The sequence below is a fragment of the Oxyura jamaicensis genome, chromosome 9, assembly GCF_011077185.1.
Source record: "Oxyura jamaicensis isolate SHBP4307 breed ruddy duck chromosome 9, BPBGC_Ojam_1.0, whole genome shotgun sequence".
In the NCBI taxonomy this organism is placed as follows: domain Eukaryota; kingdom Metazoa; phylum Chordata; class Aves; order Anseriformes; family Anatidae; genus Oxyura; species Oxyura jamaicensis.
The window spans coordinates 24,407,348-24,435,078 of NC_048901.1; the positions used below are offsets into that span (position 1 = coordinate 24,407,348).

Sequence of the window (27,731 nt, forward strand, 5' to 3'; positions counted from 1 at the left end):
GGCGGCTGCACGGACCCATCGCTGCACCCTGGAGCTGAGGGATAGGAAGGGGGCAGCTCCTACCCACCTCAGCTCACTTATCACTATTTTTTTTTTTCATTTTTTAAATTGTTCTTCAAATGTTTTAGCACTGCTCTGACGGAATATACATTGGAGAAGCTCTGGGTCAACAAGCAGAGACGAGTAAATTAGTGAAAGGTTTACAGATCGTGGGTAAAACATCCCGTAAAGCATCTCACGTATTAAGTATTGTGAATTTACAGTTGAAAATCCAGCAATAATCGCCTCAAAATAAAAGCCTGGATTCTGGAAGAAATACTGAAGGCTGTGTTTTGAAGATTCCCTAAGCTGGTATGCTAATATACTGCTGCAGGCTGCATCCTAATGGACTTAATTGTCGTACGCTGAAAGAATATAAAAGTCATGTTAAACAAGCACTGCGCTATCCTAGTTATTTAAAATTATTAAAAGCCCAGAATGAGCTTAATTATAGCAATCTGATTTCGTACACTAATTATGAGCAAGAGTGTTACAAATTCCTCTAACTCTTTTGGGGGAAAAGATAAACTGGAAATATTGTAATTATTTTAAAAACCAAAATATACACAGTTCTGGGCAGTGAATGGGCACAAATCCCCCTGAGATTTAGTTTAAAACGGGTACATTTGTAAGGCCCTCAAAATAGACCATGATTATTATTACTGTTATTGCAATAATGTTGAAGATACATCTATATTTATTAGATATGGGAGTCTGGTTTCTAACCACAGAAAAACTTAAGTATTAACTCTACATATTATTACAGAAGCAAGTCGTAAGCTGGAGGCCACTTGATGATTAAGAGCAGAAAAATATAAGCAGCGCAAAAACCTGGGCTCATTCTGAAGCTTGTGCAAGCACTTTTCACATTGAACGTTTGAAGCTCGTAGAGTTGATAACCACAACAGGAAATAAAACGATAGGTGATCTCCAAAGAAAGCATCATGACTACTAATTGCTTTAAAACTGCTTATGTGTTCCTCATTAATTACGTATCAAAAAACGGACAAGTGCTTACATCGATTTGAAAGTCTTTTGTGAAAGAGAATTTTTTGACCCACTACAATTTAAGGTTTATCTGTATTTTACATATAAAACTGGAACACTTCATACTTAGGCAATGGCACAGTGACCCAAGAAAAGATAACTTTGTCACATTTCTGACTTCTGTCTGATGAGAACATCCTTAGAGTACTTGACGTTCACCGCATTTTAATGGCTGCGATACCAAAGATGTAATTGCTGTCTCCTCCTAGCAACAGCCTTTATCTTGTTTTAATGTCAAGCTGAACAACACGTTGTGATTATGCAGACAGTGTGACCTCATTCCAAAATTATATCCTGCCACACAGAGGTTAAGAAGTTTTAAAAGAAATGTAACAGATCTTAATTGCTGGTAGTCCAAAAAATTTCCTGAGACTAAATAAAGCTTTCAGATACTTATCACAGACTGAACCAAACCCGAAAAAGACAGTAATTTTAGTCACCAATTATGTAAGGCCTAAATCAGAAATGTCAGAGTTATTGTTCATCGCCGCTCGCTATTTTTCCTTCACAGTTTTTTTTAAACAATTTCTTACATTTGTTTTTTGTATGCGTGTATGTTTTGTTTCCTGCATCAGCTACAGACGGGCACCTATAAAGTCGCGCACACACACGGGGAGGTCGATGGGTCTCCCTTCCACCTTCCCCCTTGCCCTCACCACGAAGGAACCGCCGGTCACCAAAGGAGCCTGGGGAGGCTTATGAGGTATTTCATGGAGGTATTTCACTGGACTCTCCAGCTCCATGCAGCTCTGCTCCGAGGGGAAGCCACGTAAGTACAGCAGTCGTCAGCAGGAGCCTGTGCGGCAGAGATGCTGCTGCCTAAACAAAGCTGGTGATGGTTCAGGGCAGCAGGAAAAGCAGGTGCCTCTCACATGCTGGAGGCCTTCCTAGCTCTGGGACTTCCACCGTGCTGCTCCTTAGCTCTCTTCTGGGCAGACGAGCCCAGCTCACGTGAATGGATGCTCCTTTAGGGGTGCCATTCTCCTCACCGTGCACGTGAGGCTTGCCCTGATGCTGCAGGAGCTACAGGCTCACATTAAACCCACGAGTTTCATGTGCAGAGGGGGCTTGGAAAGAACAAAACTGGTGGTAGTTCTCTGGTTGCCTATTGCCACCAGCAGCAGGACGGTCACAGGGAGGGCAGGAGCACGTATCCTGCCCGACGTCCTCGCTGCCTGCTCAGCTGAACACCCAGCAGCTCAGGGGCGTGCTGCTCTTCGACAGCTGGTGACAGCTCCGGAATTAACACGCTACAACAGCTCATTTGCTTGGCTCTGCTTAGATTTGCAAATGCCGCCAGTCCTTCTAGGGAGAGGACATTTTTGCTCATCCGCTTGCTATTTTATAGGTTTGTTTCTCAAATAGCCACCCCCGGTTTCAGTTCCCCGACAGTCCAGATCCAGTCTGAGCACCCACGTCTGTGAGCGCCCACGTCTGCAAACGCTCACACTAAACACCATCTACGTTCAGTTCCAGCCTATGCAGAGATCACCCACTGAGACCTCTTGCACAAAGAATCCTACTGACGTGTCTGCGCTTGAGGACCCAGGTATCGGCCTGATGGTACAGATTTGTGACAGCTGACTGGGGCTGAAAAAAAAAGAAGAAATCGAAACTGTGCCAACTACACATCCAGCGTTACCTTCTCCCTCCAGTTATCTTCATTCCGCATCTTCTGTCTTAATGTTTCCTGCAGCTGCTCTGTTCTGTTCTGATGAGAAATCAGCATTAACTCCCTAGAAACCACAAAAACTCGTATGTAAATACGTGCTCTGCCCAGATTGGTGGTGTGCCATTTCCTTCAATTAAGGCCTTTGTGGCAAGGGCTCGTCTTTTCCTCTTTGTTTAGCATTCTGTGCAGTAAGCCTAACAATCCTGTCCGGAGCCCAGAGGCACAACCATAATCACCACCTGGCATTTGCATACTGCTGTCACACATTTCTTGAGATTTATGTTTTAAAGAAACTCCTGTAGTTGATCGTTCATCCATATATGCACATGTAAACCTCAATTATATTCATAATGCGAAAGTCAAATTAAGATGAATACCGACTAACTTTTATACTACTCAGAACAAGTGGTTGTATTTAATGAACTCAGGATATTGCTATCATTACTTTAAAAAAAAAATCTGATAGCTCCTGAATTAAAACCACCGAGTGGTTGCTATTGTTATCGTTACTGTTTGTTACGTTCCGCTCGTGGAGCAAAAGCCCCGGAGAGTTTAAATTCTTGTAACTTAGGTTATCAGCAATGTGCTGACTGGAACAGCTCACGTAACTGAGGCTTAAGAAGGGAAATATTCTTAAATTAACGTGCAATATCTTTTCATGCAGGTACTCACGTACAATAGATATTGAAACCCTTTAGATGTAAAAATAGCTTAATGCCTCTTGTGTACATTACTATCTCAAAAAATCCTTATCTTCTCCAAAACCCACATTTCTACATGTATTTTCCCAAACCAAATAGTGTACTGCCATGTCATAAGTAAGGGACAGCACTTCCTATTTTGCTAATAAAAGACAAGTTAATTTATCAGCAACTGCAAATGTATTAGCAAGACACTTTTAAACAGTAAAAACAACGCAGTGAATGTTAGGAATAAACCAAATATGTAGATTATACTCAAGGCAATTAAAGAAAAAATGTGGATTTAGGTTGATAAGTGGAGAAGTCTAAAACAAGGGCACTGGGATACCACTCCAGGAAGCAACAAGCCTCTGCAGCTCAGTGCTTTGTTTTCCCCATCTGAAAAGCAATTACAGGGAAAAGGCTGGCTTTGTCAGCAGCTGAGGACCGTCAGAATGAGATTAGACTGTCAGGAAGCTGTCCATACACTTCATTGGATTCTCAGCCATACCCAATAACCTGCCACGCTGCAGTATTTACAGCATTGTTACCGCTTGCAAGTTGCTAATAACACAAGTTACAAGAATTTAAAGTCTCCAGGGCTTTTGCTCTACAAGCTCACATAACAAATTGCAGCTATAACAACGGCAGTAAATAGGTGTTTTGATTAAGGTTGAGCAGGATTGCCCTGGATTGCAAAGCAGGATTGCTGGGTTTCTATTTTCCTATTTTATTTTTTCTTTATAGGCATTATTTCTTCCATTCAGCTTTTGTCTATACTCCAATAGTTTAAGAACCCCATCCAATGAATTCCAGAGTTCTGGGACAGGGCTCGGGGCTGTCCTGCCTGTAGGAGCAGATGGCCGAGGGCAGGGGCAGGACACAGCTGGGCACTGCGCCTCTCTCCCAGTCTGCCCAGTGCCCGTAGCCAGGCTCCAGTAACAGCCAGAGGGGCGAGGACCTGGCAGAGGAGGAATGCTTAACTTTTTACAGATTTCCAAGAAGAAAACCTAGGCGAGTGTACATAGCGATTATCTGTGGTGACTCAGCTCTGATTACCTTTCTTGCTTCAACATCACCACCTCCTCCTCTGTTTGTCGAAGAAGAGCTTTAAGTGTTTCCAGTTCACTTTCTGATCGGCTGGTTCTTCTTTTTAGATCTTCCTCTCTCCTCTCCTTCTCAGCCACCTCTTCCTGTAAATGTTTGCATACTTGTTGGGAAATCAGTAGAGATTCCTCCTTTTCCTTGAGCTCTTTTGTAAGTCTACAGATGAAATGAAAAGAGAAAAGCAGTATCAACATCACCGTGATCACATCCTCATTTACAGACAGAAACCAAGCAGATGAAATAAGCTGCACCTGGAACAGAAAACGTTTGACAAAAAAAAGTATTCATTCTTTATGAAGTTAAATCTAGTGACTTGAACACAAAAATAGAAACTGAAACGAGAAAAAAAGATTGTATAGAAGCTGCATTAAAACCATAACATAAAACTTTTGTTCTTATTGCTCAGAAATGTACCTGTCAAGAAATACAGTTTCAGCATTTACCTTGACTCAGAAATTCCATTTTCATATTTCATTTTTTTCAGCTCATTTTGACAGACATCGAGTTCTGTTGACTTCACCCTAAGAAAATGTTTTAAAAAAAGTGCATTTGTCCAAAGCAATGACAGCCTTTACTCATGCAATAACCTGAACATCATTAATTAATCTATTATCTAACTTGCATTTTCTATTTAAGTAAAATGCAGATAACAACGACAACAAAAGAACTCCATAAATTCCAGCTAGCATTTTTAATAACACAGCTTATACTTGCAGCGTAAACTCAGCCCAACCCAGGTTCACAAAAAGTTTATTGTTGCAAACAAGAAAGTGGGCGCGTGCAACACTGATGAATGTTTCAAGCAAGATATGAACAAAAAGGAACAAATAACAATTTAGTATGCAGGAGGTCTGGAAACTTTGAAGGTTACTTCTCATTATGTCATCATTTCACCAATTAATAACCATGGTAAAGCCTCATATTTATGCTTAAACAGATACGGAATATGTTATTTTATTAAATTACACCCATATTACATTGAAATTTAAATATTACATTTAGAAACACTGTACTGTTTATTTAACTCTGATCATGAAATCTTTTTTTCGTACATAACACTTGTATTATCATTAAAATACGTTGTTGCTAAGCATTCCAAATATTTGCAACTGCGTTATGAGCAGCCCCTGTGAGTATAGGGGCTGAGAACAGACAGTACGCATCATACAAGAATCCTTCTTTGAATTTCAGGAAAATATATAAAAAGATTGATGATAGCTCTGTCTCAAGATTGTCCATGCTCATGCCCTACCCTCTAGCTTCATATTTGAAGCAGTGACACTTACTTTCAGTAGTGAGCCATCCGCTCTGCGGGGGTGACAAGTGTTTGGTGACATGTTCTTTCTTCTCTGTTAATTTAGGCTTTGTGTTCTCTTATTTTAAATCATACAACACAGTAAAAGTACAAATCCTAACATACTGGTGCATGGGGAATACAGTAAATTTACATTTCAGGAATAAAAAGTCACTGATTAAATACTAACATTTCTGATGAGCTCTACTGCACCCTTCCCTCCATCCCCAACTTGCAACATTTCCAAGCACATTTTCAGTCCAGAAGCTATGTGGGTTTCACAAATGTTTCCTACACGTGTGCGTTACATGAAGTGTCAGACTGAGCTCGCTTAACCCTCCTCTTTGCTGTGTCCTTAGACACAGCTGGAGAAAGCAAGCCCTGCTTGCTCAGAGAGGCGCGTTCAGGCAGTTGGTTAGAAACACAGGCTGTGTAATACAAATATAAAATATTTCCTGTGCTGGCCGTAGCCGTCACAGACCGCTCAGACAAGCAGCAGAACAGGTCTCTCTCTGCAGCAGGTGCCCAGCCACAGCTTTATGCACGGTGGCAAAACAAACAAGCAAACAGAAACCTTACATTAGCAGCTTTTTGTAGTGGTCCATTTCCGCCGTTACTTTCTGCAGCTTGAGTCCGGTTGTCTCTACTTGGTTGGTTAAATCTGAAATGGAAACACGGCATTTATGTCATTCCCTTCCAGGCACACCGTGCTTTATGGGGGAAAGCACACACTGCGCCCAAGTGTGCTCCGGCCGGAGAGCCGCCCGTCCCTGTGGGGCCATCCCTGTGCAAGCAGCGTGATGATCTGTAATACCTGATCTCCCTCTGCTTGCAAACCATGCGAGCCAGATGCTTTTATTTTCTTGGGAATAACAATTATGTTTACTGAAAAGGTTGGAGCGCTGCTGCGCTGCTGTACACTTCAGAACAGCCTTCCAATTTTTATTCATACTTAGGCACTGGCTGGCTTGAATAGCAAGAAGCTGTGTTATTTTTTATTCTCTCAGGAAACATCAAATTCAACTAAATGTAAATACCAATGTGTTCAATCTTACACGCATTTGTACATAATGCTGAGCAGAAGCCTGGAAGGTGGATAGGAAAATAAGCCACTAATGCTACTTCATCTAAAATACTGACGCTGACTTAGTGCTACTATATATTTTGTCTTACACTCTCTTAGCTAAATGTTATCTTTCAGAACACATCACCGACCAGTTCCAATCATTCGTTGCATTTTTTTCAGTATACATCCTAGTCCTTTTCATCTGTACCATTAATTACCCTTTTTTTTTTTTTTTCCACTTGGAAAAATAAAAAAGAAGCCTTCTAAAGAAAATACAGTGCAAAGATGAAAGCGCTGTTAAGTATCACTCCTTCTGAACAGGCTCACTTCAGTGAAGAAGTGACAAACTTACTCCTGGCAGACAACATAGTGCTTTATTAGCTTCCAGCCCTGTAAGGAGCCTGGGCTCTCCCCAGGCAGGGCTCTGCAGGAGAGGTGGCCATCAGCTTGCTCTTGGAGCACAGGTCCCCAGCACTTTGCTGCCCACAGGTAATGAGCATGGGCTATGCAAAAATACAGGCTGGTGAAAACAGAATGAAAGTTCTCACCCATTACAAGTAAAACTGTTCATTTTTTTAAAGCTGCTTTATAATCCCGCGGTGACGTGTATTAGATTGTTTTATCTTAAATAACTTAATAACAAATAGCTCAAACTTCTCAACCTTCGCAAACAGCTCCGTGCCAAAGAAATTTCATCTAGAGTTTCATGTGTGGCACAATATGCCCCATAAAAAATCAGGAGCACAGTCACAACTTCACAATTTGAACCCTATAAACTGGCATAGCACTGTGCACTTCAATCTGATTCCCATCTTTATGAACATTATCTGATTCTCACTTCACCTACATATGCTCATGAAAAAGGAGAGCAGGATCTCCTGAAAACACAAGGGTGATCTGAAATTAAAGTTCCCTCTGCAGAAAAAGCGGCATTATAAACTACATAGGAAAAAGTGCTCAATAGAACATTGCAAGAAATCTAGGAATGGAAGAAAACACAAGATTTTCCCTCTAAATGCAACAGCAAGCTAAATGAGCAGACTGCCTCTGCGGAGGCAAACAGCTACATCCACAGCGCAAACGCTGTTTTCAAAGCTCTCTCATCCATCCTCTGAGATGCTTTATGTGGTTGAAGTTATCATTTGTGATTTTGGAACTCATTTAATTTTCTTAACTTCCTAATGCCTGTTTGAATGGAAACAAGGTTTCTGAAACAAAGGGCTTTTTTTGATATCAGTCATTTCCAGCTACTACTGGGACGACGGTAATCCCAGAGTGGGGGTACACACAGGTTCATACAGTGTACTAGCACAATGTTTTCCCAAACAATCAGCCTTTATAAAGAATTTTTCTTTATAAGAGAGAGTTAAAATTTCTTCTGGTTTGACCAAGCTCCTGCCAAAGTCAATGGAAGTGAATTACTGAAGCAATTTCTGTACCTGCCTCTGAAGACATAACAAATAAAATATGTTTTGTATAACATACTATTATCATCGTGTTTATTCATTTCGAAGACAAAGATACTGACACAGTACTGCTGCATTTATTTTTGTAATTGTTTAGAGACATTGCCATGTCAATAAATCCTTTAACGTTGAATCAGCTTCTATTCTGATCCATATCAGTGAGATTCCACTGATAATTAAATGAGCAACTGGAAGAGTGTAAGCAGATATTCAGGAGAAAAAAAAAAAAAAAAGAATAAAAAAAGCCTTTAAATGTTTAAATGTATGAGAACAGCAAGCACTGTTGCTCATTGCAAGCCCTGACTGGCAGGAGCCAACAGATCCGGACTTTGTAGGTCCTCCTGGAGTTACTCGATTCATGTATTTTAGCACTCGGGGGATGCTGATAGCTCTCCACTATGCCCATGGTGAGCTGCCTCAGACGTGATGTCATCCCAGTTTGTTTATTGTCTCCTTGAAGCAGTTCAACCATGGAAGATGAGACACAACAGAAAATGCAATTTTTGAACAGATTGGAAAGAAGCAGTTTTCATGAGAAAACTTAAAAAGCATATCTCATCATCCTGGATATCTTAGATCAGCATCACACAGATAAATGGTGTGGTTAGAAAGCCCCGCACAGAACTACACGTAGTAAGAAAGCAACAGTGTGCCATGAGAACAGACAACTGGAGGGAAGGTCTAAAATTATTCACTCCCAGTCCTTGCTTTTTCTTATGTTTGCAATGCAGCTGTAGGAATTTCCTACCTTCTGCAGTGTATTAACCCATAAAATGCTAACAGAATGAAATACTGAAAAACGGCATATGGTCGTGGAATTTCTCCTGTCCCAGATCTGGTAATCCAGGAGTCCATAATGATACGCTGTTTCTTAGAAACAAGAAATAAATGGTGTTCTTGAGATTATGTGAGCAATTCATGCCTGGAAGTACAGGTGAAAGCTCTGAGCGAAAGCCCCAGGCTGCAGCACTTGCCAAGGGGAAACGCAGCCCTGCTCCATGCGGGGCACAGCGACTGCCCCGTGGGAAGCCTCGCCAGCCCCGCCAGCTCAGTTTTTCTCTTCTCGCCTCAAAGACTCTGCTTCACTGTTTGCATGCTTTGTGTTCTTCTTTTCCTGGTATTATTTACACCTGATATTATTTACATAGAAACAAAAAAAAAGTGAATATTCATGCATCTTTTATATTATCCAGATTTGGCTGGGTACAGCTCTACCTAAGCACACCATGCCTTGGCACCTTGACTAGCAGGAAGCCTCAGAAACCCATGGAGACAGGCTCTCCTCACGGCACAGGAAGAAGATATTTCTAGCTTTGTGGTGAGGTCTGCTTTCCCACGACATTATTGAAAAGAAGTGGAAAACGAGAAGGTCTGGCAGCAGTTACACTAAGCCTCACACACACATCAAGCTGAGGTCTGGCAGCAGTTAACTCCATTTGCGCTCCATCCCGCGCGGCCTCCTCACCCCCACGGCCCCGGTCCCTGCCGCTTCTCCAGAAGAGCAGAGTGGTCCTGTGCGGGCACAGCACCGAGAGCAGCAAGGGCCTGCACGGTTCTGCTTCTGTGGGCCTGCAGCTGGCTGGGGGGAGGCCAAAGCCTCTCAGGATACTGCATGTACACGGCCCAAAACACTGCTCTGAGCAGCAGCAGCCCCTGAGCATGTTCGCACCATAAAACGCGGCGCGGCGCGGCAGCAGGCCGGCTGGGAGAGCTCGAGGCGAGGAAGAAACAGCCGGTCGCCTCTTTGAAGAGGCATTCCTCACACAGCTCTCTGCCGGCCCCCCTGCTTGGTGGCAGTAATCCTATTTAACAGCACACGCAACCCTGCTCAAACCCTTCAGCTGAAACCTGGTTCAACGTTTTCTTTCATCTGCACTCCACGGCCCTCCTCACCATGCTATGACTGCATGGTTTTGTGTTCAGCAATCGGTGGCTTTGCAGGCATTAGGAAGGAATTTTCCTGAAAAAAAAAATGATATTGTTTCAGACACTACAGCTTCTCGGTATTCCACATAGCATCACTTTTAAGCGGGGTATGACCGAGGACAAGCGCTCAGCAATAAAAAACAGCTGAAGACTGTTGACCTGGACTCTTAGCAGGAAGAAGACTTGGAGACTGGTACCTGCTCTTTTCCTGCTTAGACAAGGGGACAGCTGATTAAAGGGAAGGCTTCTGAAGCTCTTCCGCGGAGCTGCTCTCAACATTGCCCCAGGAATGACGGTACGGGTGCCATGACAAGTGGTGAGGACAGCATAGCTGCTTGTCAGAAGCACAGAACCAATGGTTTATAATCTCGCAGTGCCCTCTCACTGTTCCAGTCTTCTGCCTGGCAGGCCAACCACATTTTCCCTCAGTTCCCAGCCACCGAGCATCCAAGCTTGCTGTTGAACAGCACCCCTAGAGATAAACCACCACCAACGTACTGCTATTCAGAATCTGTGTTTGTGTGACAGTGTTCTAGCCAAAACTTCCCCTCAGCTGCTTTAAAAACGACTATGACAAAACCCCCACTGTAATCAGCCATGCTAGTCATGCAGTCACTGAGTTATTACCCAAGTCCTGCTGTCTGCACCAAGAACTGCACAACAGGCCCCGGGCCAGGCCGTGATGTGTCAGCTCTCCGCTGGCACCACGGCCTTCTGCAAGGACGAGAAGTCATGGCCAAGTACATGAAGGACAGATTAGACCACCTGCAGTTGCTTTCGTTTACTTTATTTTCTCCGAGCGGGTATTCTGTTGTAATGTATTGTTCTGTACACTTCTCCAAAGCTACATAATTCAACTTTAATTTCCTGTCATTCATCCTGATGTTGGCTTAAGAAGCAAATGGTTCTGGATGCCTACAGAAAAAGGGGAAACTTTGGCTTCAAACACCAAGCAGATGTTAGACAAAACATGTGGGAATGATCTAAAATTCACAACAACAAACTCTGCTGCAATGTGACTGCTTTATTAAAACAGATTAAGTAAAGATCAAATTATTGTAGATCAACAACACAAAAAGGAGAAAGCCCTTTGCCTTTCTTTGCAAGGGGATGGCTGCTACAGAGCAGCTTTTCACAAACATCTGATTTTGATGATTTTTTTTTTTTAATTCTATGATTATAGAAGATTTTGAGCAATTATAAACAACTGGTTTTTGTGTGTTCCCCCCCCCCCCCTTTTCCTAGATGTGACAGTATGGACACAAGTCAAGAAAAAAGGAAAAGGATAATGCTTATTTTGGTTCTGGTACTTTGGGTGGTCTTTCAGCTCTGTTTCTTCTTGTACTCAATTTGTTTAGAGAAGTTTTCATAATGACTGAGCATTGGACAGGCGTTTCTCATGAGGGAATAAATGGATTCAATTATACAGCTGGTTTCTGCAAGTCTTCTCTAGAGAGAGTTCCCACCAAAGTCAACAGGAGCTGTTAGTAGAAAGTCTGAGGGACCAGACCCACACCCACAGGGACTACGTAACACAGACTTCTACCAAGTTTGAAGGACACAGGAACGCTGAGAAAACTAGTAAGTGGAATGCTAACACAGATGGAAACTTCAGCTGAAAACTTAATGAATAATAAAACACTATATTCAAATACTTCTGTAAAAGCATTCTCCAGTAAGGAAAATAAAGCTTATTGTAAAACACGGAACAAAAAGCATTCCTGCTTTGTAATATTGATACTCATTGTAAAGTTTTAAGTAGCATCACATTTTGAAGAATCTTCAGTCCAAATATATCTCAATATTGTTTGTGTTTACCATTATCTGTCTTTGTGAGTCACATTATATCTTACCATAGACACAAATCTTAGTTCTAGAGTAATTTTTCATAACATCAAAAGTAGTTTGGTGTTCTGAATTCCTGTTTCACAGGAGAAACACAGTCTCCTCCTGTTTGGGCAGATTCCAAGATACACAGTCGACAGCTGAGAACAGAGACCATGGAGTCGGCCTGGAAATGGGTTTAAGAAATTTAGCCACCCAGTTTGCATCCTTTCCAGATGCCCAGCCAATGGCACGGTGTTCAGTGAAGGTTCCAGTTTCTGGTTTGCAAATAGCAACAACTAGTAAAGTCTTCAGAGGAAAAAATAAAAAAATAAAAAGGAAATAAAAAGGAAAGGAAGAAAGAAAGAAAGAAACAAGACAACCACCCATTGTGAACTACACCCACGTTGGGTAAGCAGCCACTCTGGAAGCCATCAATTTTCCGGCTAATTTGTAACAGATTCACAATGATATCAGTTCAGAAGCATGCATGATGAAGCTATGTAATTTTCTACTTTTCCTGCAAATCCTACTAAAAAAAAAAAATACTTTCTGCAAAGTTTGGTTTCATCTAAGTAAAAGCTCAGTGCCCTCTGCACACGTAAGAAAAGGAAGACTACCTGCCAGTAATTCAGTTTCTGGAGAGGCCCCTGGGCACCACACAAACCCATTGCCGTAGACACGCAGACCCCAGGGACGGCTCAAGCCCCTTCTGCCGTAGCAGCACCAGCTCAGCTCAGGGGCTGGCGGGCAGAAACTCACAGCTCAGCTGTACCTCAGTGCTGGTCACGGAATGAATGTACCCCGTACCACCAAGTCTCTGGTCTAAAATGACTGTGCCTACCTAAGAACAGATGCGTGCCTACGAAGATTTTCTGCTCCCCGTTTCAGAAACACGGCCCCTTTCCTGCTGCCCGTCTGGGAACAGACAAGCTGTACCAAAACAAGCGCGACTGCCACTTTTCACCACATCACTGCACTACAGGACATAAAAACAGCACAGGGAAAAAGTAGTTTTGTTTTCCCTTCATCTAAGCTTGCTTTGGGGAAAAAAAAAAAACTGGCAGATATTTTGGTTTAAAGACAACAAGCTCTGACTCATTATACTGGTCACCGATGAGAAAGACCTGCTGGGGCAGCCCCCTTCACGCTCCCTGAGACGCGGAAAGGCTGTGTAGGCTGCACACGTTGCCCTCGAGTCCCGCTGACCAGAAATACCCACACACGTACCAGCAGCGAGGTGCAGGTATCGCAGACTGAAGTATTTTTGTTTTTACCAAGCTTCATGATGTTCGCAGCGTGACTCAGCCGGGCTCAGCCTGGGAGGGACCTCTGGAGGCTGCTGGCGCAGCCTGCTGCTGACAAAACCAGCAGAGATGGCCTGAGGGTTTATGCAGCCAAGCCTTGCCGAGCTCTGGGGACGGAGGCTCCCTCAGCCCCTGGAAGCCTCTGCCTGTGCTATGCTCTGCTGACAAAGCTGCTCCTGACGTCCAGCCTGAAGCCCCAGGCTGCAGCCGATGTCCCTTGCCTTACTGCACGCCCCTTCCTACTCTCCTGCCTCCCCTTCGGACACTTACAGACAAGCCCAGCTCTCACCACGATACCACGACATGGTTTCCTTTGTCCGATTAATCTCATTTTAGGAACAATCTGTTTCAGAGACTTGGCTCAAATCCTCTTGCACACAAGCACTCCGTGAGCCGCTCCCCGGCTGTCTGAGACCAAGATAATATTTGCTGTGCTGGGCCTGACTGAAACCTCCCCGAGGGTGCTGGCTGTGAGAAGCATCCCTCATCGGGAACGGCGAGCAGCAGTTCAGCTTTCAGGCACAGACTGGATCGGGTGGAACAGGAGCTCAGACGCAGGGTGAGGAAACACCGGGTGGTTGAGCAGGGAAGGCAGGAGCTGGCAATGGAGAAAGCGGTTGAGAGACTGGCCCGTGGCTGGAGCCCAGCTCCTGCCGCTGAATTCCTCTGCTGTTCTGGGGAAGGGAGGTGGCAGGTTTTCTTCAGCGACAAACAGAATCGCACCGAACTACCTGCATTCATCACCAGTTCTGCTCCCTGTGGCAGCCCACAAGGCCCCGAATATTGGCTGATCACTCGTGTCAAAGAGGGCAGAACACTTAAATTTTCTTAGAATATTAATGGTAGAGCAAATTAGGGTGTACACTTTACAGATACTTTAAGTACATTTATTTAATACACATTGTAGAGAAGCTGTGACAAATACGAAATATATGCATGCAAAAATACTGTCAGACTAATTCACCCTGCTTTATATTTTTTTAAGGGAACCAGAGAAGAGAACTAAATACTCAAATCCTTGCCTGCATGGAATGGAACTATTTGCTATTATTTATAATACTTCATTTACTGCGTTCTCTAAAAAAATATTTTTATATGGACAATAAAGCACTTTGCATTAGAGATTCACAGGCACAAGCCTGTCTGGAAAGAGCAGAGGGACGGGCTCCAGCCGTGTAGATTGACATCCCTTCTGGAGGCCTGACCAGTGCCACCAGGAAGGCTCTAAATCACTAAAAGCTGCCAGGAACCAGGAGGATGTGCCAGAAGAGGAGTGCCTGCTTCTTATCTGCCTACGCATATGTTACTGGCCACTGCCAGGAGCAGGCTTTCTGGACCTCTGATCTGAACTAGAACGTCAGCTCTTCCGTGTTCGCATATAAAACGAGAGTAAAGAAAGCAAGAGAAGGGACCAGATTCTCATTTTTTCAGTGTACAGATATAGCATCCCTCAGTGCCCTGAAAAGAACAAACCACAAATGTGGTGGCAGTCTTTTCCAAGACCTTATGATGTGCTTATTTCCAGAGACAATGCTATCTCCACTCACCCTGCTCCCTCTCCATCCCGCTCCACAGGACACATTAACCAGTGTCACATCAGACGTGCTTCTGGAGTCAGACGCTGCCTAGATGGTATTTGCTGAACGTCTCAAAGGATTTGGCCCTTAACCCCGAGTTTCTGCATACATTCCTGCCCTTTCAAAACCGAGGTAATTGGGTGCAAGTCAGAATTGTTCCCACAGACCTTCTCCTATGTCTCAAAACTGAGCCTAAACACTGAGTTACTTACCTATTGGCTAGGAGAACTGAAGGTAAGAACAGTTCTGACAGTAATTCCTTGGAGACAGGTATTTTTGTCAGTGCTTAGGCCAAGCAGATGAAACAAAATACGATCAATAGATTTCCTTCAGCAAGGATTCCTGCTTTTCCTGAAGCAGGGGTGAAGAGCGGCCCTTCTTCCGTAAGGAAATCACGCTCCAGCACAGCGCTATCCAGGCACCTCGCTGGAGAGAAGAGGACTCTGTTCCTTCCATCACAGTCACGTATTTCCTCTTCCATTTCAAAAGACTGCTGAAAAGCACTAATGAGCCATTGCTTGGTCTAACCCGTTCGTCACAGCCTGTTCAAACACCCAACTGCGTTCCCCAGCTCCGGCCCTTCACATTCTTAGTATCGCAGCTGGAATTAATAGAAAAATATTTCAACAGTACTTGTGGCATGAATAGGGGATACTTGAACTGCAGCCTACCTAAAACTACAGGAAACTATTCTCTCTTTGGATTTTCAAAGCAGTCTTTAAAGTGCTGTTATAGACACTTCATGTACATGAAAATACCGCTCCTCCTTTCCACGGAGAGCGTTAACATTCCCCACTTAAACTTCCCAGCTACTCCTACAGCTGCCTGCATTTTTCTATCATCTCTCATTAGTCTTATTATGTCAGCAGACCACTGCTAAGTTTATATTTAGTAACTTAAATAGACTATCAAGCAGTAGCATCAAAAGCCTTAAAAGACAGATTTCATGTGCACAGCCAGCAATTTAAACCCATACAGAGGTTAAATCTGCAACTATAAATAGGTTATGCAATGACCTTGTGAAGAAAAAATATTCTCTATCTATGATTAAGTGAAGGAAAGGATTAGGCTGGCAATAAAAGCGACAGCAGAGATATTAGCTCCTATCTTTTAGGAGCATGTGCTATTGCAACTCCTCCATTGCTCCCAAGCCCAGGAATATAGACAATGACGCCATCAGAAGGCATTATCGTGTTTTTTCTTTTTTTTTTTTCTTTTTTTCCGGCTGTTTGATTAGACAGTTATTCACCAGACTTTGCCCTTGGCTGAGAATTCTTCAAGACCCATCATCTCTAGCTAACCAGATGATGCATCATGACTCTGAAAAGTGGAACGAGATCAGCAGTTGAATCACCTCTTCAGCAAAATATAACTCACGGAGGTAATTTTCATAAAGTCACGAGAAGCAGGAGAACCAAGAAACAATAGTAGAAACTACGGTTTAGTTTCAGCTCTTGCAAATGACTGCTATCATATGAAACATGCAATAATTTACAATTCACGAGAAATATACAAAATAAGAATCCTCATAATTGTTTGTAGCACAGAACTACTTCAGTACTGAACCAAAAAGGGATATTGTCTTCAATAGTTTGTGGGGGGGTGGGGGAGGGAAGAAAAAGAAAACCAAACGCCATGGACCCTCTCGATCAGACTGATTTCATACACACCGACTGCCTGGTGTAAACCTACTAACTGGAATTGATTTTCACTTAGATCAAGCGAGACGATAAAAATGTGTTGTTTGTTCCTATTAGTTGATTTTTGTACAATGGTAAGATAACATTATATTTGATTTTTGTTTCATGAATAAAATTATGCTTTCTATTTCAAAAAGAAAGAGAAATAGATCTTTATCATCACCGAGTCATCCAGCTTTATTACCCCTATCCAGTAATATGCTCTGTGTAGACAGACCTCTTCAGTTGCGTATGGATTTGTGGTTTACTGATCAATTCAGAAAGCAAGGAACAAAAATGCCTGAGCTTGCAGTCTTTTCGCCTTGAAAACTCCTGGATATCCACATTTTATTGCTTATTAATAACTGATTTATTATTAAGTAACTGATACATTTTGTTACTAATAAAAATTAAAAAGAATGCCTCGCATAACACATTGACTTGCTTAGCTTTTAGCTCATTAACACTTTGCAGTACGAAGATTCTGTATGAATTCTACATATGACGTTGTATTTATGTTTTCTCCAGAAAACATCTGCTATTTCAAGTTTGTATCATACACAGCTTGAAAACGAAACCTGACATAGGCAAAATAAGTAAATAGTGAGTCAAACAGCACAGCAATACGAGCAGCGGTCACGGTGACCCTTTAGCTCAAGTGTTATGCTGCGGAGATGCTGGAGAATCCGTAGTCGCCCTAACTGCGGAGATAACTTTAAAGTGAACCCACCACGTTCCCTTCCTTTGTTAGCTCCTCTTCCCTGGAAGCACACTCAGAAAGAGACTGAGCAGGAGACATCACGCGATGGTGCACTTTCCAGGCTTCTTGAGAGAAGAAGAAGTGCCTCTGTACAGCACTAAGTTCTCAAGGTTCTTTATATACACAAACAAGCAGCTTCTAAAATATTCTTTTGAAGTAGGCAAGAAAAAAAGAAAAAAAAAAAAAAAAGCAGTTGCTTTATTTTTATCACAGAAATTTGGATGGCAGCTCTTGGTTATGTCTCCTGTCAATGTTAACAGTGGAAAAGTTTTAATGAAGATGTAAACATGGATAAAACTTTTTCAAAATATTCTAACATTTCGAGCTTTTTCTTTCAAGGGTTATGTCTTTACTTTCACTGGCATTACACCAAAGTGAGACACGATAACTTAGTTCAATAAACCCCGGTCTGTCTCTCATCAAAACCAGAAATCTCTAGCAGTCTGTTCTAAGCGTTGACTTCCCCGAGCAGTGTAACTGGTGAGAGATTAATCATAAATGTCCTCCCCACATTAACGTGGAGGGGGGACCTGGATGAAAGGAATCATTTTATTTTTTTGTGGGGAGGAGCTCAGGGAAAGTTAATGGGAAGTTTACATTCTGCCCCGAGACGCGATACCCACCGCCTGGGCGGCTGATTAAGATGTCTTTACTCTGCAGTTTCCTACAGAGGCCAACGAGCTTATCTGAAGATACCCAAATCTTGTTAATAAAGCTTGGAGGAAAGTTCAGTGAGGGCTCCTTATTGCTGGAGGAGCCCAGAGGCAGGACGGAAGAAATAAAGGCCAAAGGAGATGTGCTCACAAGCTCCAGTACGCGGTACCGGTTACACAGCCCGCCATCAGACAGGGATCCAGCTCCATCATTACAGAATCCACAACGTGCAACTCCTTAAATGATAAATACAGAATATAAAACTCAAAAACACAGAAGCAAAATCCGCCGGCAGTGCCAATACAGGTATAAAACTATAGGATTTATGGGGACAGAGTCAAAATTTTCATCAGAGGCAGGCGAAGGGGGCATTTTCCATCAAAAATTTCACTCGGTAGAACGTGATCAGCTCCAGGTGATGGGCTGCAGGTGGAAGGGAGAGATGTGTCTGGACGGAGAAGCCCGGGCAGGGGCAGGGGCTGGCCTGCAGCCCCGCTGCTCTTGGCATCTTGGATCTGCTCCAGCGAAACTCCAGCCACCAGCGAAAGCCTGCTGTGCGTGTTCCCCTCCCTGCTGCCCTCCCTCGCGCGACTCACTGGCAATAGAGGAACGGAAACTAAAATCTGAAGTCTCTGTGAAGCGCGTGGGGGCTGTTACTCAGCTGAGGATACACAGTGCAACAGAACATGTCAGCCGTAAGGTTCAGCTGGAGCTAGGCCAGAGGGGGAAAAGGAAAAGCTCTTTCACTTTTCCTCCTGTACCTGCTGTGTTAAACCACACAGCATCTGGTACTCAACTCCTCCCTGCACGACACGAAGCCTGGGGAAGCGGCACTTCAGCTGCTTGACACGTCCTGCTGAGAGCACCCTCCTCCCAGGCGCCATGCAGCACGGCCGTCCTGCTCAGATCAACTTACTTCTTTTAGGACACGGCTCCAGTTTCCTTCTGTGAACTGCGTTCCCTGCGGTGACCACAGATCCGGGGATGACTCAGGAGAGCAGGGCAGCAGGCTTCAGGTCTCAAACCAAAAGGGAAACGGCTCTGACCATGCTGCCTCACTGAGCAACCCAAGCGTGCAGTCTAGGATGCACGCGAGATACACACAAACCCTGCATTAGCGACTGCGGTGAGTGCTTAAGATGAACAAAAAATTAATACCAGATGGCTTTTCCATGCTTTATAACTGCACATTACCAAAGAGTCGCTCAGGATATAGCAGCATACTGTTTTCTTGCTGCAAGATCAAAGACTCCAGCTACTCAAGACCTGCATCTCCCTGCTCAGTGCAAGCTCCCCGGCTTACTGGCAGGACAGTTCCCTGGCCTCCCCATCACAACGCCCTAACCTCTTCGCTCCTGCTCCTCGCTGGTCTCCACCACATCCCTCCTTGCTTTCTGTCCCGCTGCCCAGCACCACGGTGACATCCAACACTTGGGAAAGCATCGCTCAGCCTGGTGTTCTGGGGCCAGAACACCAGAGTTTGGCCACCAAAGAAACAAATAGATATTTAATGTTTTCAGAGGCTTAGACATCAGGCCCTCTGCGTCACGAATACTGACAAACCCCCCAGCTCAATGTCCTTTCTCAAGGAACAGAAGTTCCAAGGGTTTTTCAACAAAGTTTTTGCATAGTAAGATTGAAACATAAAATCCAATGACATTTCCACCCATCTTACCCTTGTGAAAGCTACGCCCATTTTTACTGTGACTACCATTCAAAAATCATTGATTAGTTAATTTTGGTAATATTCTAAGCACCTGAAAACAATGATCTTTTTTGTTGAGCAATCTTGGTAGACTTAAACAACAATACTTGAAAAAACAACAAAAAAGAAGATCCACAGAGTACAATAGGGCCTCTAGAACAGAAACTTCTTTGTAAGCTTAAAGATCTTTTTTTTTCAGCACGAGTAGAGGTGCCCTGTGTGAGCGAGTCTGAACCTGCTCGTGATGTGGCGTGCAGATACCACAGTTAACGTACTATGTTATGCATATTAAAGACAAAAGTAGAACTAACTACAACTGCTTGGTGCGATGTTATGGTGCAGCGTACTAACTTAAGGAACTAACTTCAGATTTTCGAGAGCATGGGTCATGAAGCCATGCAAGTATCACAAAAGTATATTACACACAGGTTAACCTGAAAGAAGTTGGCTGTGAACAACTTTCTCTCATTTACTAACACAAGAATAAGGCGATTCTCCATGGACTTAAAATGTGGGGAAAGCTAAGCAAGAAAATGTATTTTTCCAGTGCATGTAAACAAACTATGGAACTCTTTATTTACAGGAACCCGTGAAGTACACAGCTTTACAAAACTGAAAGGGGAACTCCAATGATAACCCTGTGCAATTTTCATACCAGAGTAAATGTGACGATAAGTGTTATGTAAAGATATTAATCCACATATTTCAAAGCTTAACAGATTGTCTTATTAGATTCAATGACCTCCTAGATCAGGATGAGACACGTAAGGATGACAGATTATCTCATCGCTGCTGTTGTAGAGTTCCTGTACCTTCCTTTGAACCATGCCATTTTCCGTGGTGAGGACAGGACACGGAATTAAACGGGCTTTAGACTTCCTCCAGCAGCAGCGAGTGCCGACACTCCAGCTCCCAAGAATGCGTGTGAACTACCGCTGAAATCACCGAGCCCTCACACGCTCACATACAGCCACTTCACTCAGCAATGTGTGAGATTATCTGAGATACATTGAATGTGGCGCCTTATAAAAGGCAAAACCTTCAGTCCTGAGCAATGAAAGCGGGAGTGCTCTGAGCCCTTACCCTGAGGAAGGAACTACAACGGGCTGCACGGCTCCAGTGGCAATTTAACTTGTGCCGCCCACCAGTTTCTTATTTCGTACAGAGAATTAAAAGGCATTTTAACACAAATAGAATGTCAAAGTGCACTTGAGAAGGAGCTATTTCTGCACTGAGATTATTTTATTTCAACTAATTTTTGCACCTGAAAACGCATGTCAAACGTAATTATGTTTTCCTCAAGGCAGTCAGTTAGCACACCCACTCAGGTTTCTGGAGAAAGACAAGTAATAAACGGCCCAACTGCTTCACGAGGTACCGTTATTTGTGCTTATTTATACAAAGGTAGGGGATAAGTTATTCCTAAAAAGGAAGTGAAAATAAGTTTGCTGGTTATATTGAGCACAGAAGAAACTCAGGTATTAGGGCAAAACAAGCCTTTTATATCCACTGCTACTTAGGAAACACAACAATGTGACCAAAGCATGACACTTCTCAACCAGGTAGCAACCAGGGACCAAGGCACTGGTGCACACATTCTGTGCAGAGTACTGGGGCCAGCCATCCTCACACTGACTTGTACATGGCTGCAATTTCCCAGCACTTCCAGCAGAACGCCCCGACTGCTGTACTAATGAACTTTAGGACATTTTCCTTACATGGCACCAAACAAACCTTCCATCCATGCTACCCTTTTAGAAGAGAAAGAAAAGCTTAATTAACTTAACAAATCACTGCTGTAAGTCTTACTGCAGGATCTGCGACTCTTGTGCTATTTTTGAGCCAGCCACCTTGGCTATCTTTTCAGTGATACTGCCTGCTCGAGCAATTTCCAGCACTGCAAGAGCCTCTGAGCTCAATCGCTGTGGTTACCTCAGAGTAAATAAGGATAGAAAATCATATTTTAAAAAAAAAAATAAGAATATTCTAAAGTATACAACTTCCAAGTTCTAAACTGTAGTTTTGTAATAGTCAAACCTGGCAGCTAGACATGCACACAGATTATTTTGATAAAACATAAATCTCTTAATGGAGAAGAAACACACTTGTCTCTTCTACAGAAATGAATGCATTTTGAGCAACTTTTTCAAAACAGTTTCAAGTAGAACATAAGGAGTCACAGGCAACCTTATCCTCCTGGAGCAAGCAATTTGATTTGGTAAACCTATGCAAGTACTTAATGCCTTCAGTTCTATCTTTTTAAGTGACGTTATCTTGAACTTATTTGGGGTTTTGGTTTATTTATTTTTTTAAACCAGGCACTTATCTCAGACATGCTATATATATATATGTGTGTGTACAGATAATATCGGTTACTTTTCTTGAAAAAAACAACGCAGCGGTTACCATTTATGCACTCCCAATATTTTATTTCATGCTTTCTTCAAATCTCACCTCGTGATTTTACACATAAGCCAAAAAAAAAAAAAAGGTACACATTTTCTGAGATGTGTTTGCTGTGTTCAAGATTCTCTTGAAAAATGAAATTTAAATAAAATTGATGCCTTTCTTCCAATCTAATTACATCTTCAGAATGAGCTACTGTGACTAATTACTGACAATTAAACACTTTCAAGGCAGCCCTCCCCCCAGATCCTGCCTGCCAGAGTTTACTCTGAACAGAGGATTAAGAAACAGGATGTAGCTATGATCAGACAATGAGCCTACCAGAAAACGTCATGGACAAGGTCCTGAGACACTGGATCACTATGTTCACATCCGTAGCTCCCCAAGAAAAAACAGACAAAACAGCACACTGTGAACAGCCCACAGAGAAGAAGCTTCTCAGAGCCAAGTCTAACTGGTTTTGTACTCATTTAAAGTCAGTTCTGTGAATAAATACCACAGAAAAAGGAAGATATACAAAGTTTATTTCTTGTGTGGATGGTGCATGGAGAAGGCTGTAAAGCTATCTGCCCGTATCTGCTCAGAGATCTGCTCGTATCTGGCATTCAAATCTGGAGCTTTCCTATCAGTATTGCTACCCAGTGACAGAAATGAAGACTGCCCTCAGCAATCTGGCTCGATAACTCACTGGGTGATGAGTCCTGCACAGTCACTGCGGTCTTCCCCTCTTCAGTTTCACGTTTGATATTATCACTGCTATTGAAGGATCAGTGAAATTCCTTTATCATGACTAGCACTGAGAGCTACTGCTTTAGATTTGAAATTACATACTGTGCATACGGCAGCGAGGTAATTACAGTGCCAATTTGGTGACTCAAAGCCAAGTGTGGAACAGCACAACCTCTGTATGTTCTGAATGTCTTCAAATGTCTCTGAGCCAGCACCACGAACACAATACTGCTTTATAAAGACAACAGATTCAAGAGGTACTAACATAAACACACAATAATCTCCTTGTAACGAGTCATTGTCTCAACAAAGCTCACAAGACGCTGTCATTCCAAGTGCTACCACTTCTCTTACAGTTTTGAAGAGGACTTCCCATTCTTGAGACAAACTACCAAGGGCAAATCGTTAGACAGATTCAAGTTCAACAAATCTAGGGGAAAAGAGACTGGCTCAGGATAACGTTCATCAGTTCTGATGCTGGTAGATCAACTTGGCCTTCCCAATCAAAGTGAGAGCACCTCTTTTCATTTTAATCCCAGAGCCTCCCCCTGATGTTTTACATGTTGACAGGTAACAGCATAACACTATCACCACCACCTGCATTACTTTCCTCCCTTCCCTAATTTTATTTCTTATAAAAAACCTCCTTGTGTTTCCGACAGGGTAACAGACTGACATGCTGCCTTTCTGGCCATGCAACATCCATGTTTTATCAGGGCCTGAGTTCTGCTGTCTGGTTTAACAGCCAGAACTTAGACACTTTAAATAGTTTTGCATTTCATTTTATTTGGAAGTTTGCTTGGAATCTCAAAATTTTCTTACCTAATGTTTCCTTTTGTAGCTCACGGCACCTGCTTTGTAGCTCATTCCCTTGCTGAAGAGAAGTTTGCAGCTGTTGAGTTTTCAGCTCAACCGTGTCGGCCACCAGCGTCAGATGTTTTACCTTTTCCTGAAGACTCTCATTCTCTCTCTGGGATTTTGCTAACCTCTGATTCAATTTGGGTATTTCTGAGGAGAAAAAAATCATATGGCCTGTTGTCAAATTTACCTTCTTCATTAAAAAGAAGCTCACCTGATTTATGACCTCAGGACTTCAGTAACCCTAGTTTGTGCAGGGGTCGGTGCAAGCCACTGACATAGCAACATTCCTGCTGGGAGCAGAGGGCCAAAGAAATGCCTTGTGCAATAAATCTTCACATGGGTAACCTGTGCTTAGCCAAACAGACAGTACTGACAGGCATACAAATTTTATTCTAAGCAATAATACATATTTCTTCTAAGATCATAATACCAAATTAGAATATACGTACTCCAAATGAAATAACCATAGGTGACAAATACTTTAACCCAAACTTTATCTTGAGGAGATGCACAAAACATTGCTGACATACAAAAATGTTTGCAAGCTTGTTTTGAAATTAATTTGAGAAGACATCTCAAAGGGTAGCCTCTGTTAAAGCTCAGTTTGAAACTTTTGTTTCCGAAGATGTTTGGGCATGTGTATTACAATTTATTTTCTCCTTTCTGCTGTTAAAGCAATCTGTTACACTAAAGGTAGGCTTTTTCATTCTAGTTTTCATCAGCTCTTCAACTTGGAAAAGGAGCAGTCTCCAGGGAGCTTCCCAGGTAGTTTTTACTGCAAGGTACGTGTGTAAATTGGGGTGGGGAACAGTGGGTCTCCTACGTTTTCATAATTTTTCCTGACCTTAGCTTAGCTTGATGAGTGCCCTTTAACATTTCCCATAGTTGCAATTCTTTCCTATGCCCTCTCCAACTACAGACCTAAATGTTCAGTTGTCCAAAGAACTCATATCACCTTTATTTTTATTAGTGATGACAATTCTTGTTAGATGAAGCCTAATTACAACATTAAGTCAGCTGTTACATATCTTTATATTCCCTACCTGCAAAATTTAAATTACATTTTCATTATCTACTGTCTTTTCTGACTACTTGACACTTACATTGATTTATTGTTAGACTCAATGATGTAAATTCCCAAAGATTTTAACTTCATATACCTCTTCCTACTTGCCACTTTGAAAGCTTTGAAAATCTTGTTGCAAATAACAGTAAAGTAAAAGATGCTTTACAATGTTATGAAACTCCCCGAACTTGAAGATGTCTGCAGAAAAGCATGTACACGCTCTCCTTGTTAACTAGAAAGAACACAGAGAACACAGGAAGAGAGGAATTCGGAGGAACACACGATACTTTCTGTGCTCCGTCTAATTAGGAGATGAAGTCATGAATCAAAATGCAAGATACTGGTGCTGACATTTAACCCGACTGTTCGCACAGCAGCTGAGCGCCACAGAGCAACCTTCCCAGCACACTGGTCCCAGCAGCCTGAGCTCTCCCAGCCCTCTGTAGGACCGAGGGGCTGCCCAGGGGATGCAGCCCCCTCGCCCCCATGGCACAGCTGCCCCGCTCTCTTCTTCCTTGTGTGAGAAAGGCAATTGCTGAACACATTAAATCTACCTCTAATTTCACAATAGGCAGCTGGGCAGCCATTATTTAAAATGGAGCTACCTATTTTCTGAGATACTCCCTGCGTGCAGGTTTCACTTAAGCTGTGCATTCACAAGGGGGTGCAGACAGTTCCACCAGCACAGCGGTCTGGGAGATGCACATTGCCCACCGTGCCCTCACAGTCCTTCTCACAGGGACAGAAAGCGTGATGTCAGCTCACCTACTCCTTTGCTACCTTATCACCCTGAAAAAACTAAGCTCCAGACCAAATACTGGTTTATCTCCTAATACAGAACACACTGAAAAACTGTAGGGACAGGAACACATTTATGGAAATTATGTCCAAAGACCCCTAAAGCTGCAAAAGCCAACACATGGCCGTTTGGATGCTCTGGATGGTGCAGTCTCATTACACTACCGCATAATCTTTTCAGCAAAGCTAATCTCCTAACCGAGGCAGAGCAAAAACGGTTTTCAAGGATAAATCTGAGTTCTCAAGTCCAACCGCCAGCCTGAGGGCTGGGCACGACCTTCCTGAGCAAGCCACCAGTTGTGACTTGCTCCCAGCCTCTCTTCTCCTGAAGGCTGCCCTTGTCAGAGCAGGAAGCAGGCTGTGGGCCAACTGAATTATTCTCAGCCCATGGGCTGCTCCATGCCCCTTTCAATTCCAAAGCCCCCTCGGATAAAGAGTGGTATTTGGGGATTAAATGCTGTTATTCAGGCACAGCAGGAGGCAGTCGGTAGGTGCCAGGTGCAGGTTTGCTCGCCTGCGGTGGCCCCGGTACTGGAGACCACCCAACGCCTACACCAGCGGCTTGCTCAAGGGAGGAAAACGGGCAACAGGAGACACAGCAAATGAAATATCTCTGCGCCTTTGCGCTGCAACCACATCTACACAGAGTAAGAATGCATATTATTTGTTTCGTATGCATGCACTCATGGTATTTATATTACTTCTGTGTCAGTCTGACTTGGCAACAGCGAGCAGCACACACGCTAATCCTGCAGGAGCCAGGCTAGTTCAATGCCATTCACACAGCGCCGTGACATCTTGTACTCCTTTGCATCTGGACAAATTAAATGGTAGAATCAGAAATGATCTAGTTGATTTTCCCTTCAGATTTACCGCAGTACACTCAACTACCAAAATATATTTCGCCTTGACCAAAGTTATTGCAATATGGTAATTTACCTGTCAAAGCTTCTTTGCTAACAGTCCTTATCTGGACAAAAATTTCTTCCTTCAGGGCAGCCCAGCTCTCTAGGTTACTGGACACGACTTCTTTAATACTTTCTAGTTCGCTTCTGATAAAGGGAAACAGCGAGACAGCCTTGTTCAGGCTTGAGCAATGGTGTTCCAATGTATTTCTGCAAGACAGAAAAGTAACACCAGACGTACATCTTTAGAAGCAAATATACATGACAAAATATCTTAATTACTTGTAAACCTGATGAAGTAAACCTGATAACTACTCTTCTGTTATGTGATATTTTCAGCATGTTGGGTTACAACAATTCGGTGAATGAAATATGGTGAACACTGAATTTGGAAGAAATTTCACCCTTCTAAACATTCGCTTTAATCTTATATGTAAAAATGAAAATGTACAATTACTTTTTATTGAGAAATCAGTGCAATAATGGTTAAGTAACTTTATATCCAGGCTTTTGCTGAGTTCTCACAGACAACCTATGGAAGAAATACTGTATCCCCACTGTGTTAAAAGTGGAACATGCTTGCTTTTAAGTGCTACCTAATGATTTAAAATTTCTGAAGAACTTAGCCTGTTGCTAACAGTATCAGCAATCAGGTGTTTTCTGGTTGCCTCTGGTGACACTACAGTGCCTCACCATATCCTGGAAGAGCAGGAGACACCGGGACGGGTACAGACACTTCCCTCTCACCGTATTCCTCCAGCCTGTGCCTGCAGCTCTGCTGAATCCTCTCAGCACACCACAGGAGCCACAGCTCCAGCATTTCTGTCTGGGTTCTTACCTCAGCACTTGTGACTGCTTATAGGCAGCTTCCTTTTCTTCTTGGAAATACCGCAAATCTTCCTTCACATTTTTTAATTCATCTTGTTTGGTTTTTAGTTCCTTTGTTAGGTTTGTTATTCTACAGATTCAAATAAAACCAAGTGTTACTCACACTGTTAACCAATCTCCAGCTTCAGTTTCCACTGTACGTAACGCCCTTCCTACGGTGATCATTGCCGTTTCAGACTGACGTATCAGACCTTCAGATGGAGAGAATCTAACTTAAGCCCACTGCATGAGATGCTTCAGCAACACTCTCAGAATAAGGCCCATAATATGCGTGC

The 27,731-nt window shown here is 43.0% G+C and overlaps 1 protein-coding gene across 3 annotated transcripts in view; it reads right to left on the minus strand.

The window, feature by feature from the left end:
• Nucleotides 1-27,731, minus strand: part of LEKR1 (leucine, glutamate and lysine rich 1) — a 49,413-nt gene that overhangs the window by 4,360 nt on the left and 17,322 nt on the right. For 2 of the 3 annotated variants that reach the window (XM_035334266.1, XM_035334268.1), the window contains exons 3-9: nucleotides 27,407-27,526; nucleotides 26,603-26,778; nucleotides 23,761-23,946; nucleotides 6,419-6,500; nucleotides 4,989-5,066; nucleotides 4,498-4,701; nucleotides 2,729-2,822 (exon numbers count right to left, since the gene is read on the minus strand). In XM_035334266.1, the coding sequence (XP_035190157.1) occupies nucleotides 2,729-2,822; nucleotides 4,498-4,701; nucleotides 4,989-5,066; nucleotides 6,419-6,500; nucleotides 23,761-23,946; nucleotides 26,603-26,778; nucleotides 27,407-27,526 (940 nt within the window). The remainder of the gene's footprint in view (nucleotides 1-2,728; nucleotides 2,823-4,497; nucleotides 4,702-4,988; nucleotides 5,067-6,418; nucleotides 6,501-23,760; nucleotides 23,947-26,602; nucleotides 26,779-27,406; nucleotides 27,527-27,731) is intronic. The other variant, XM_035334267.1, reaches the window with a different exon arrangement.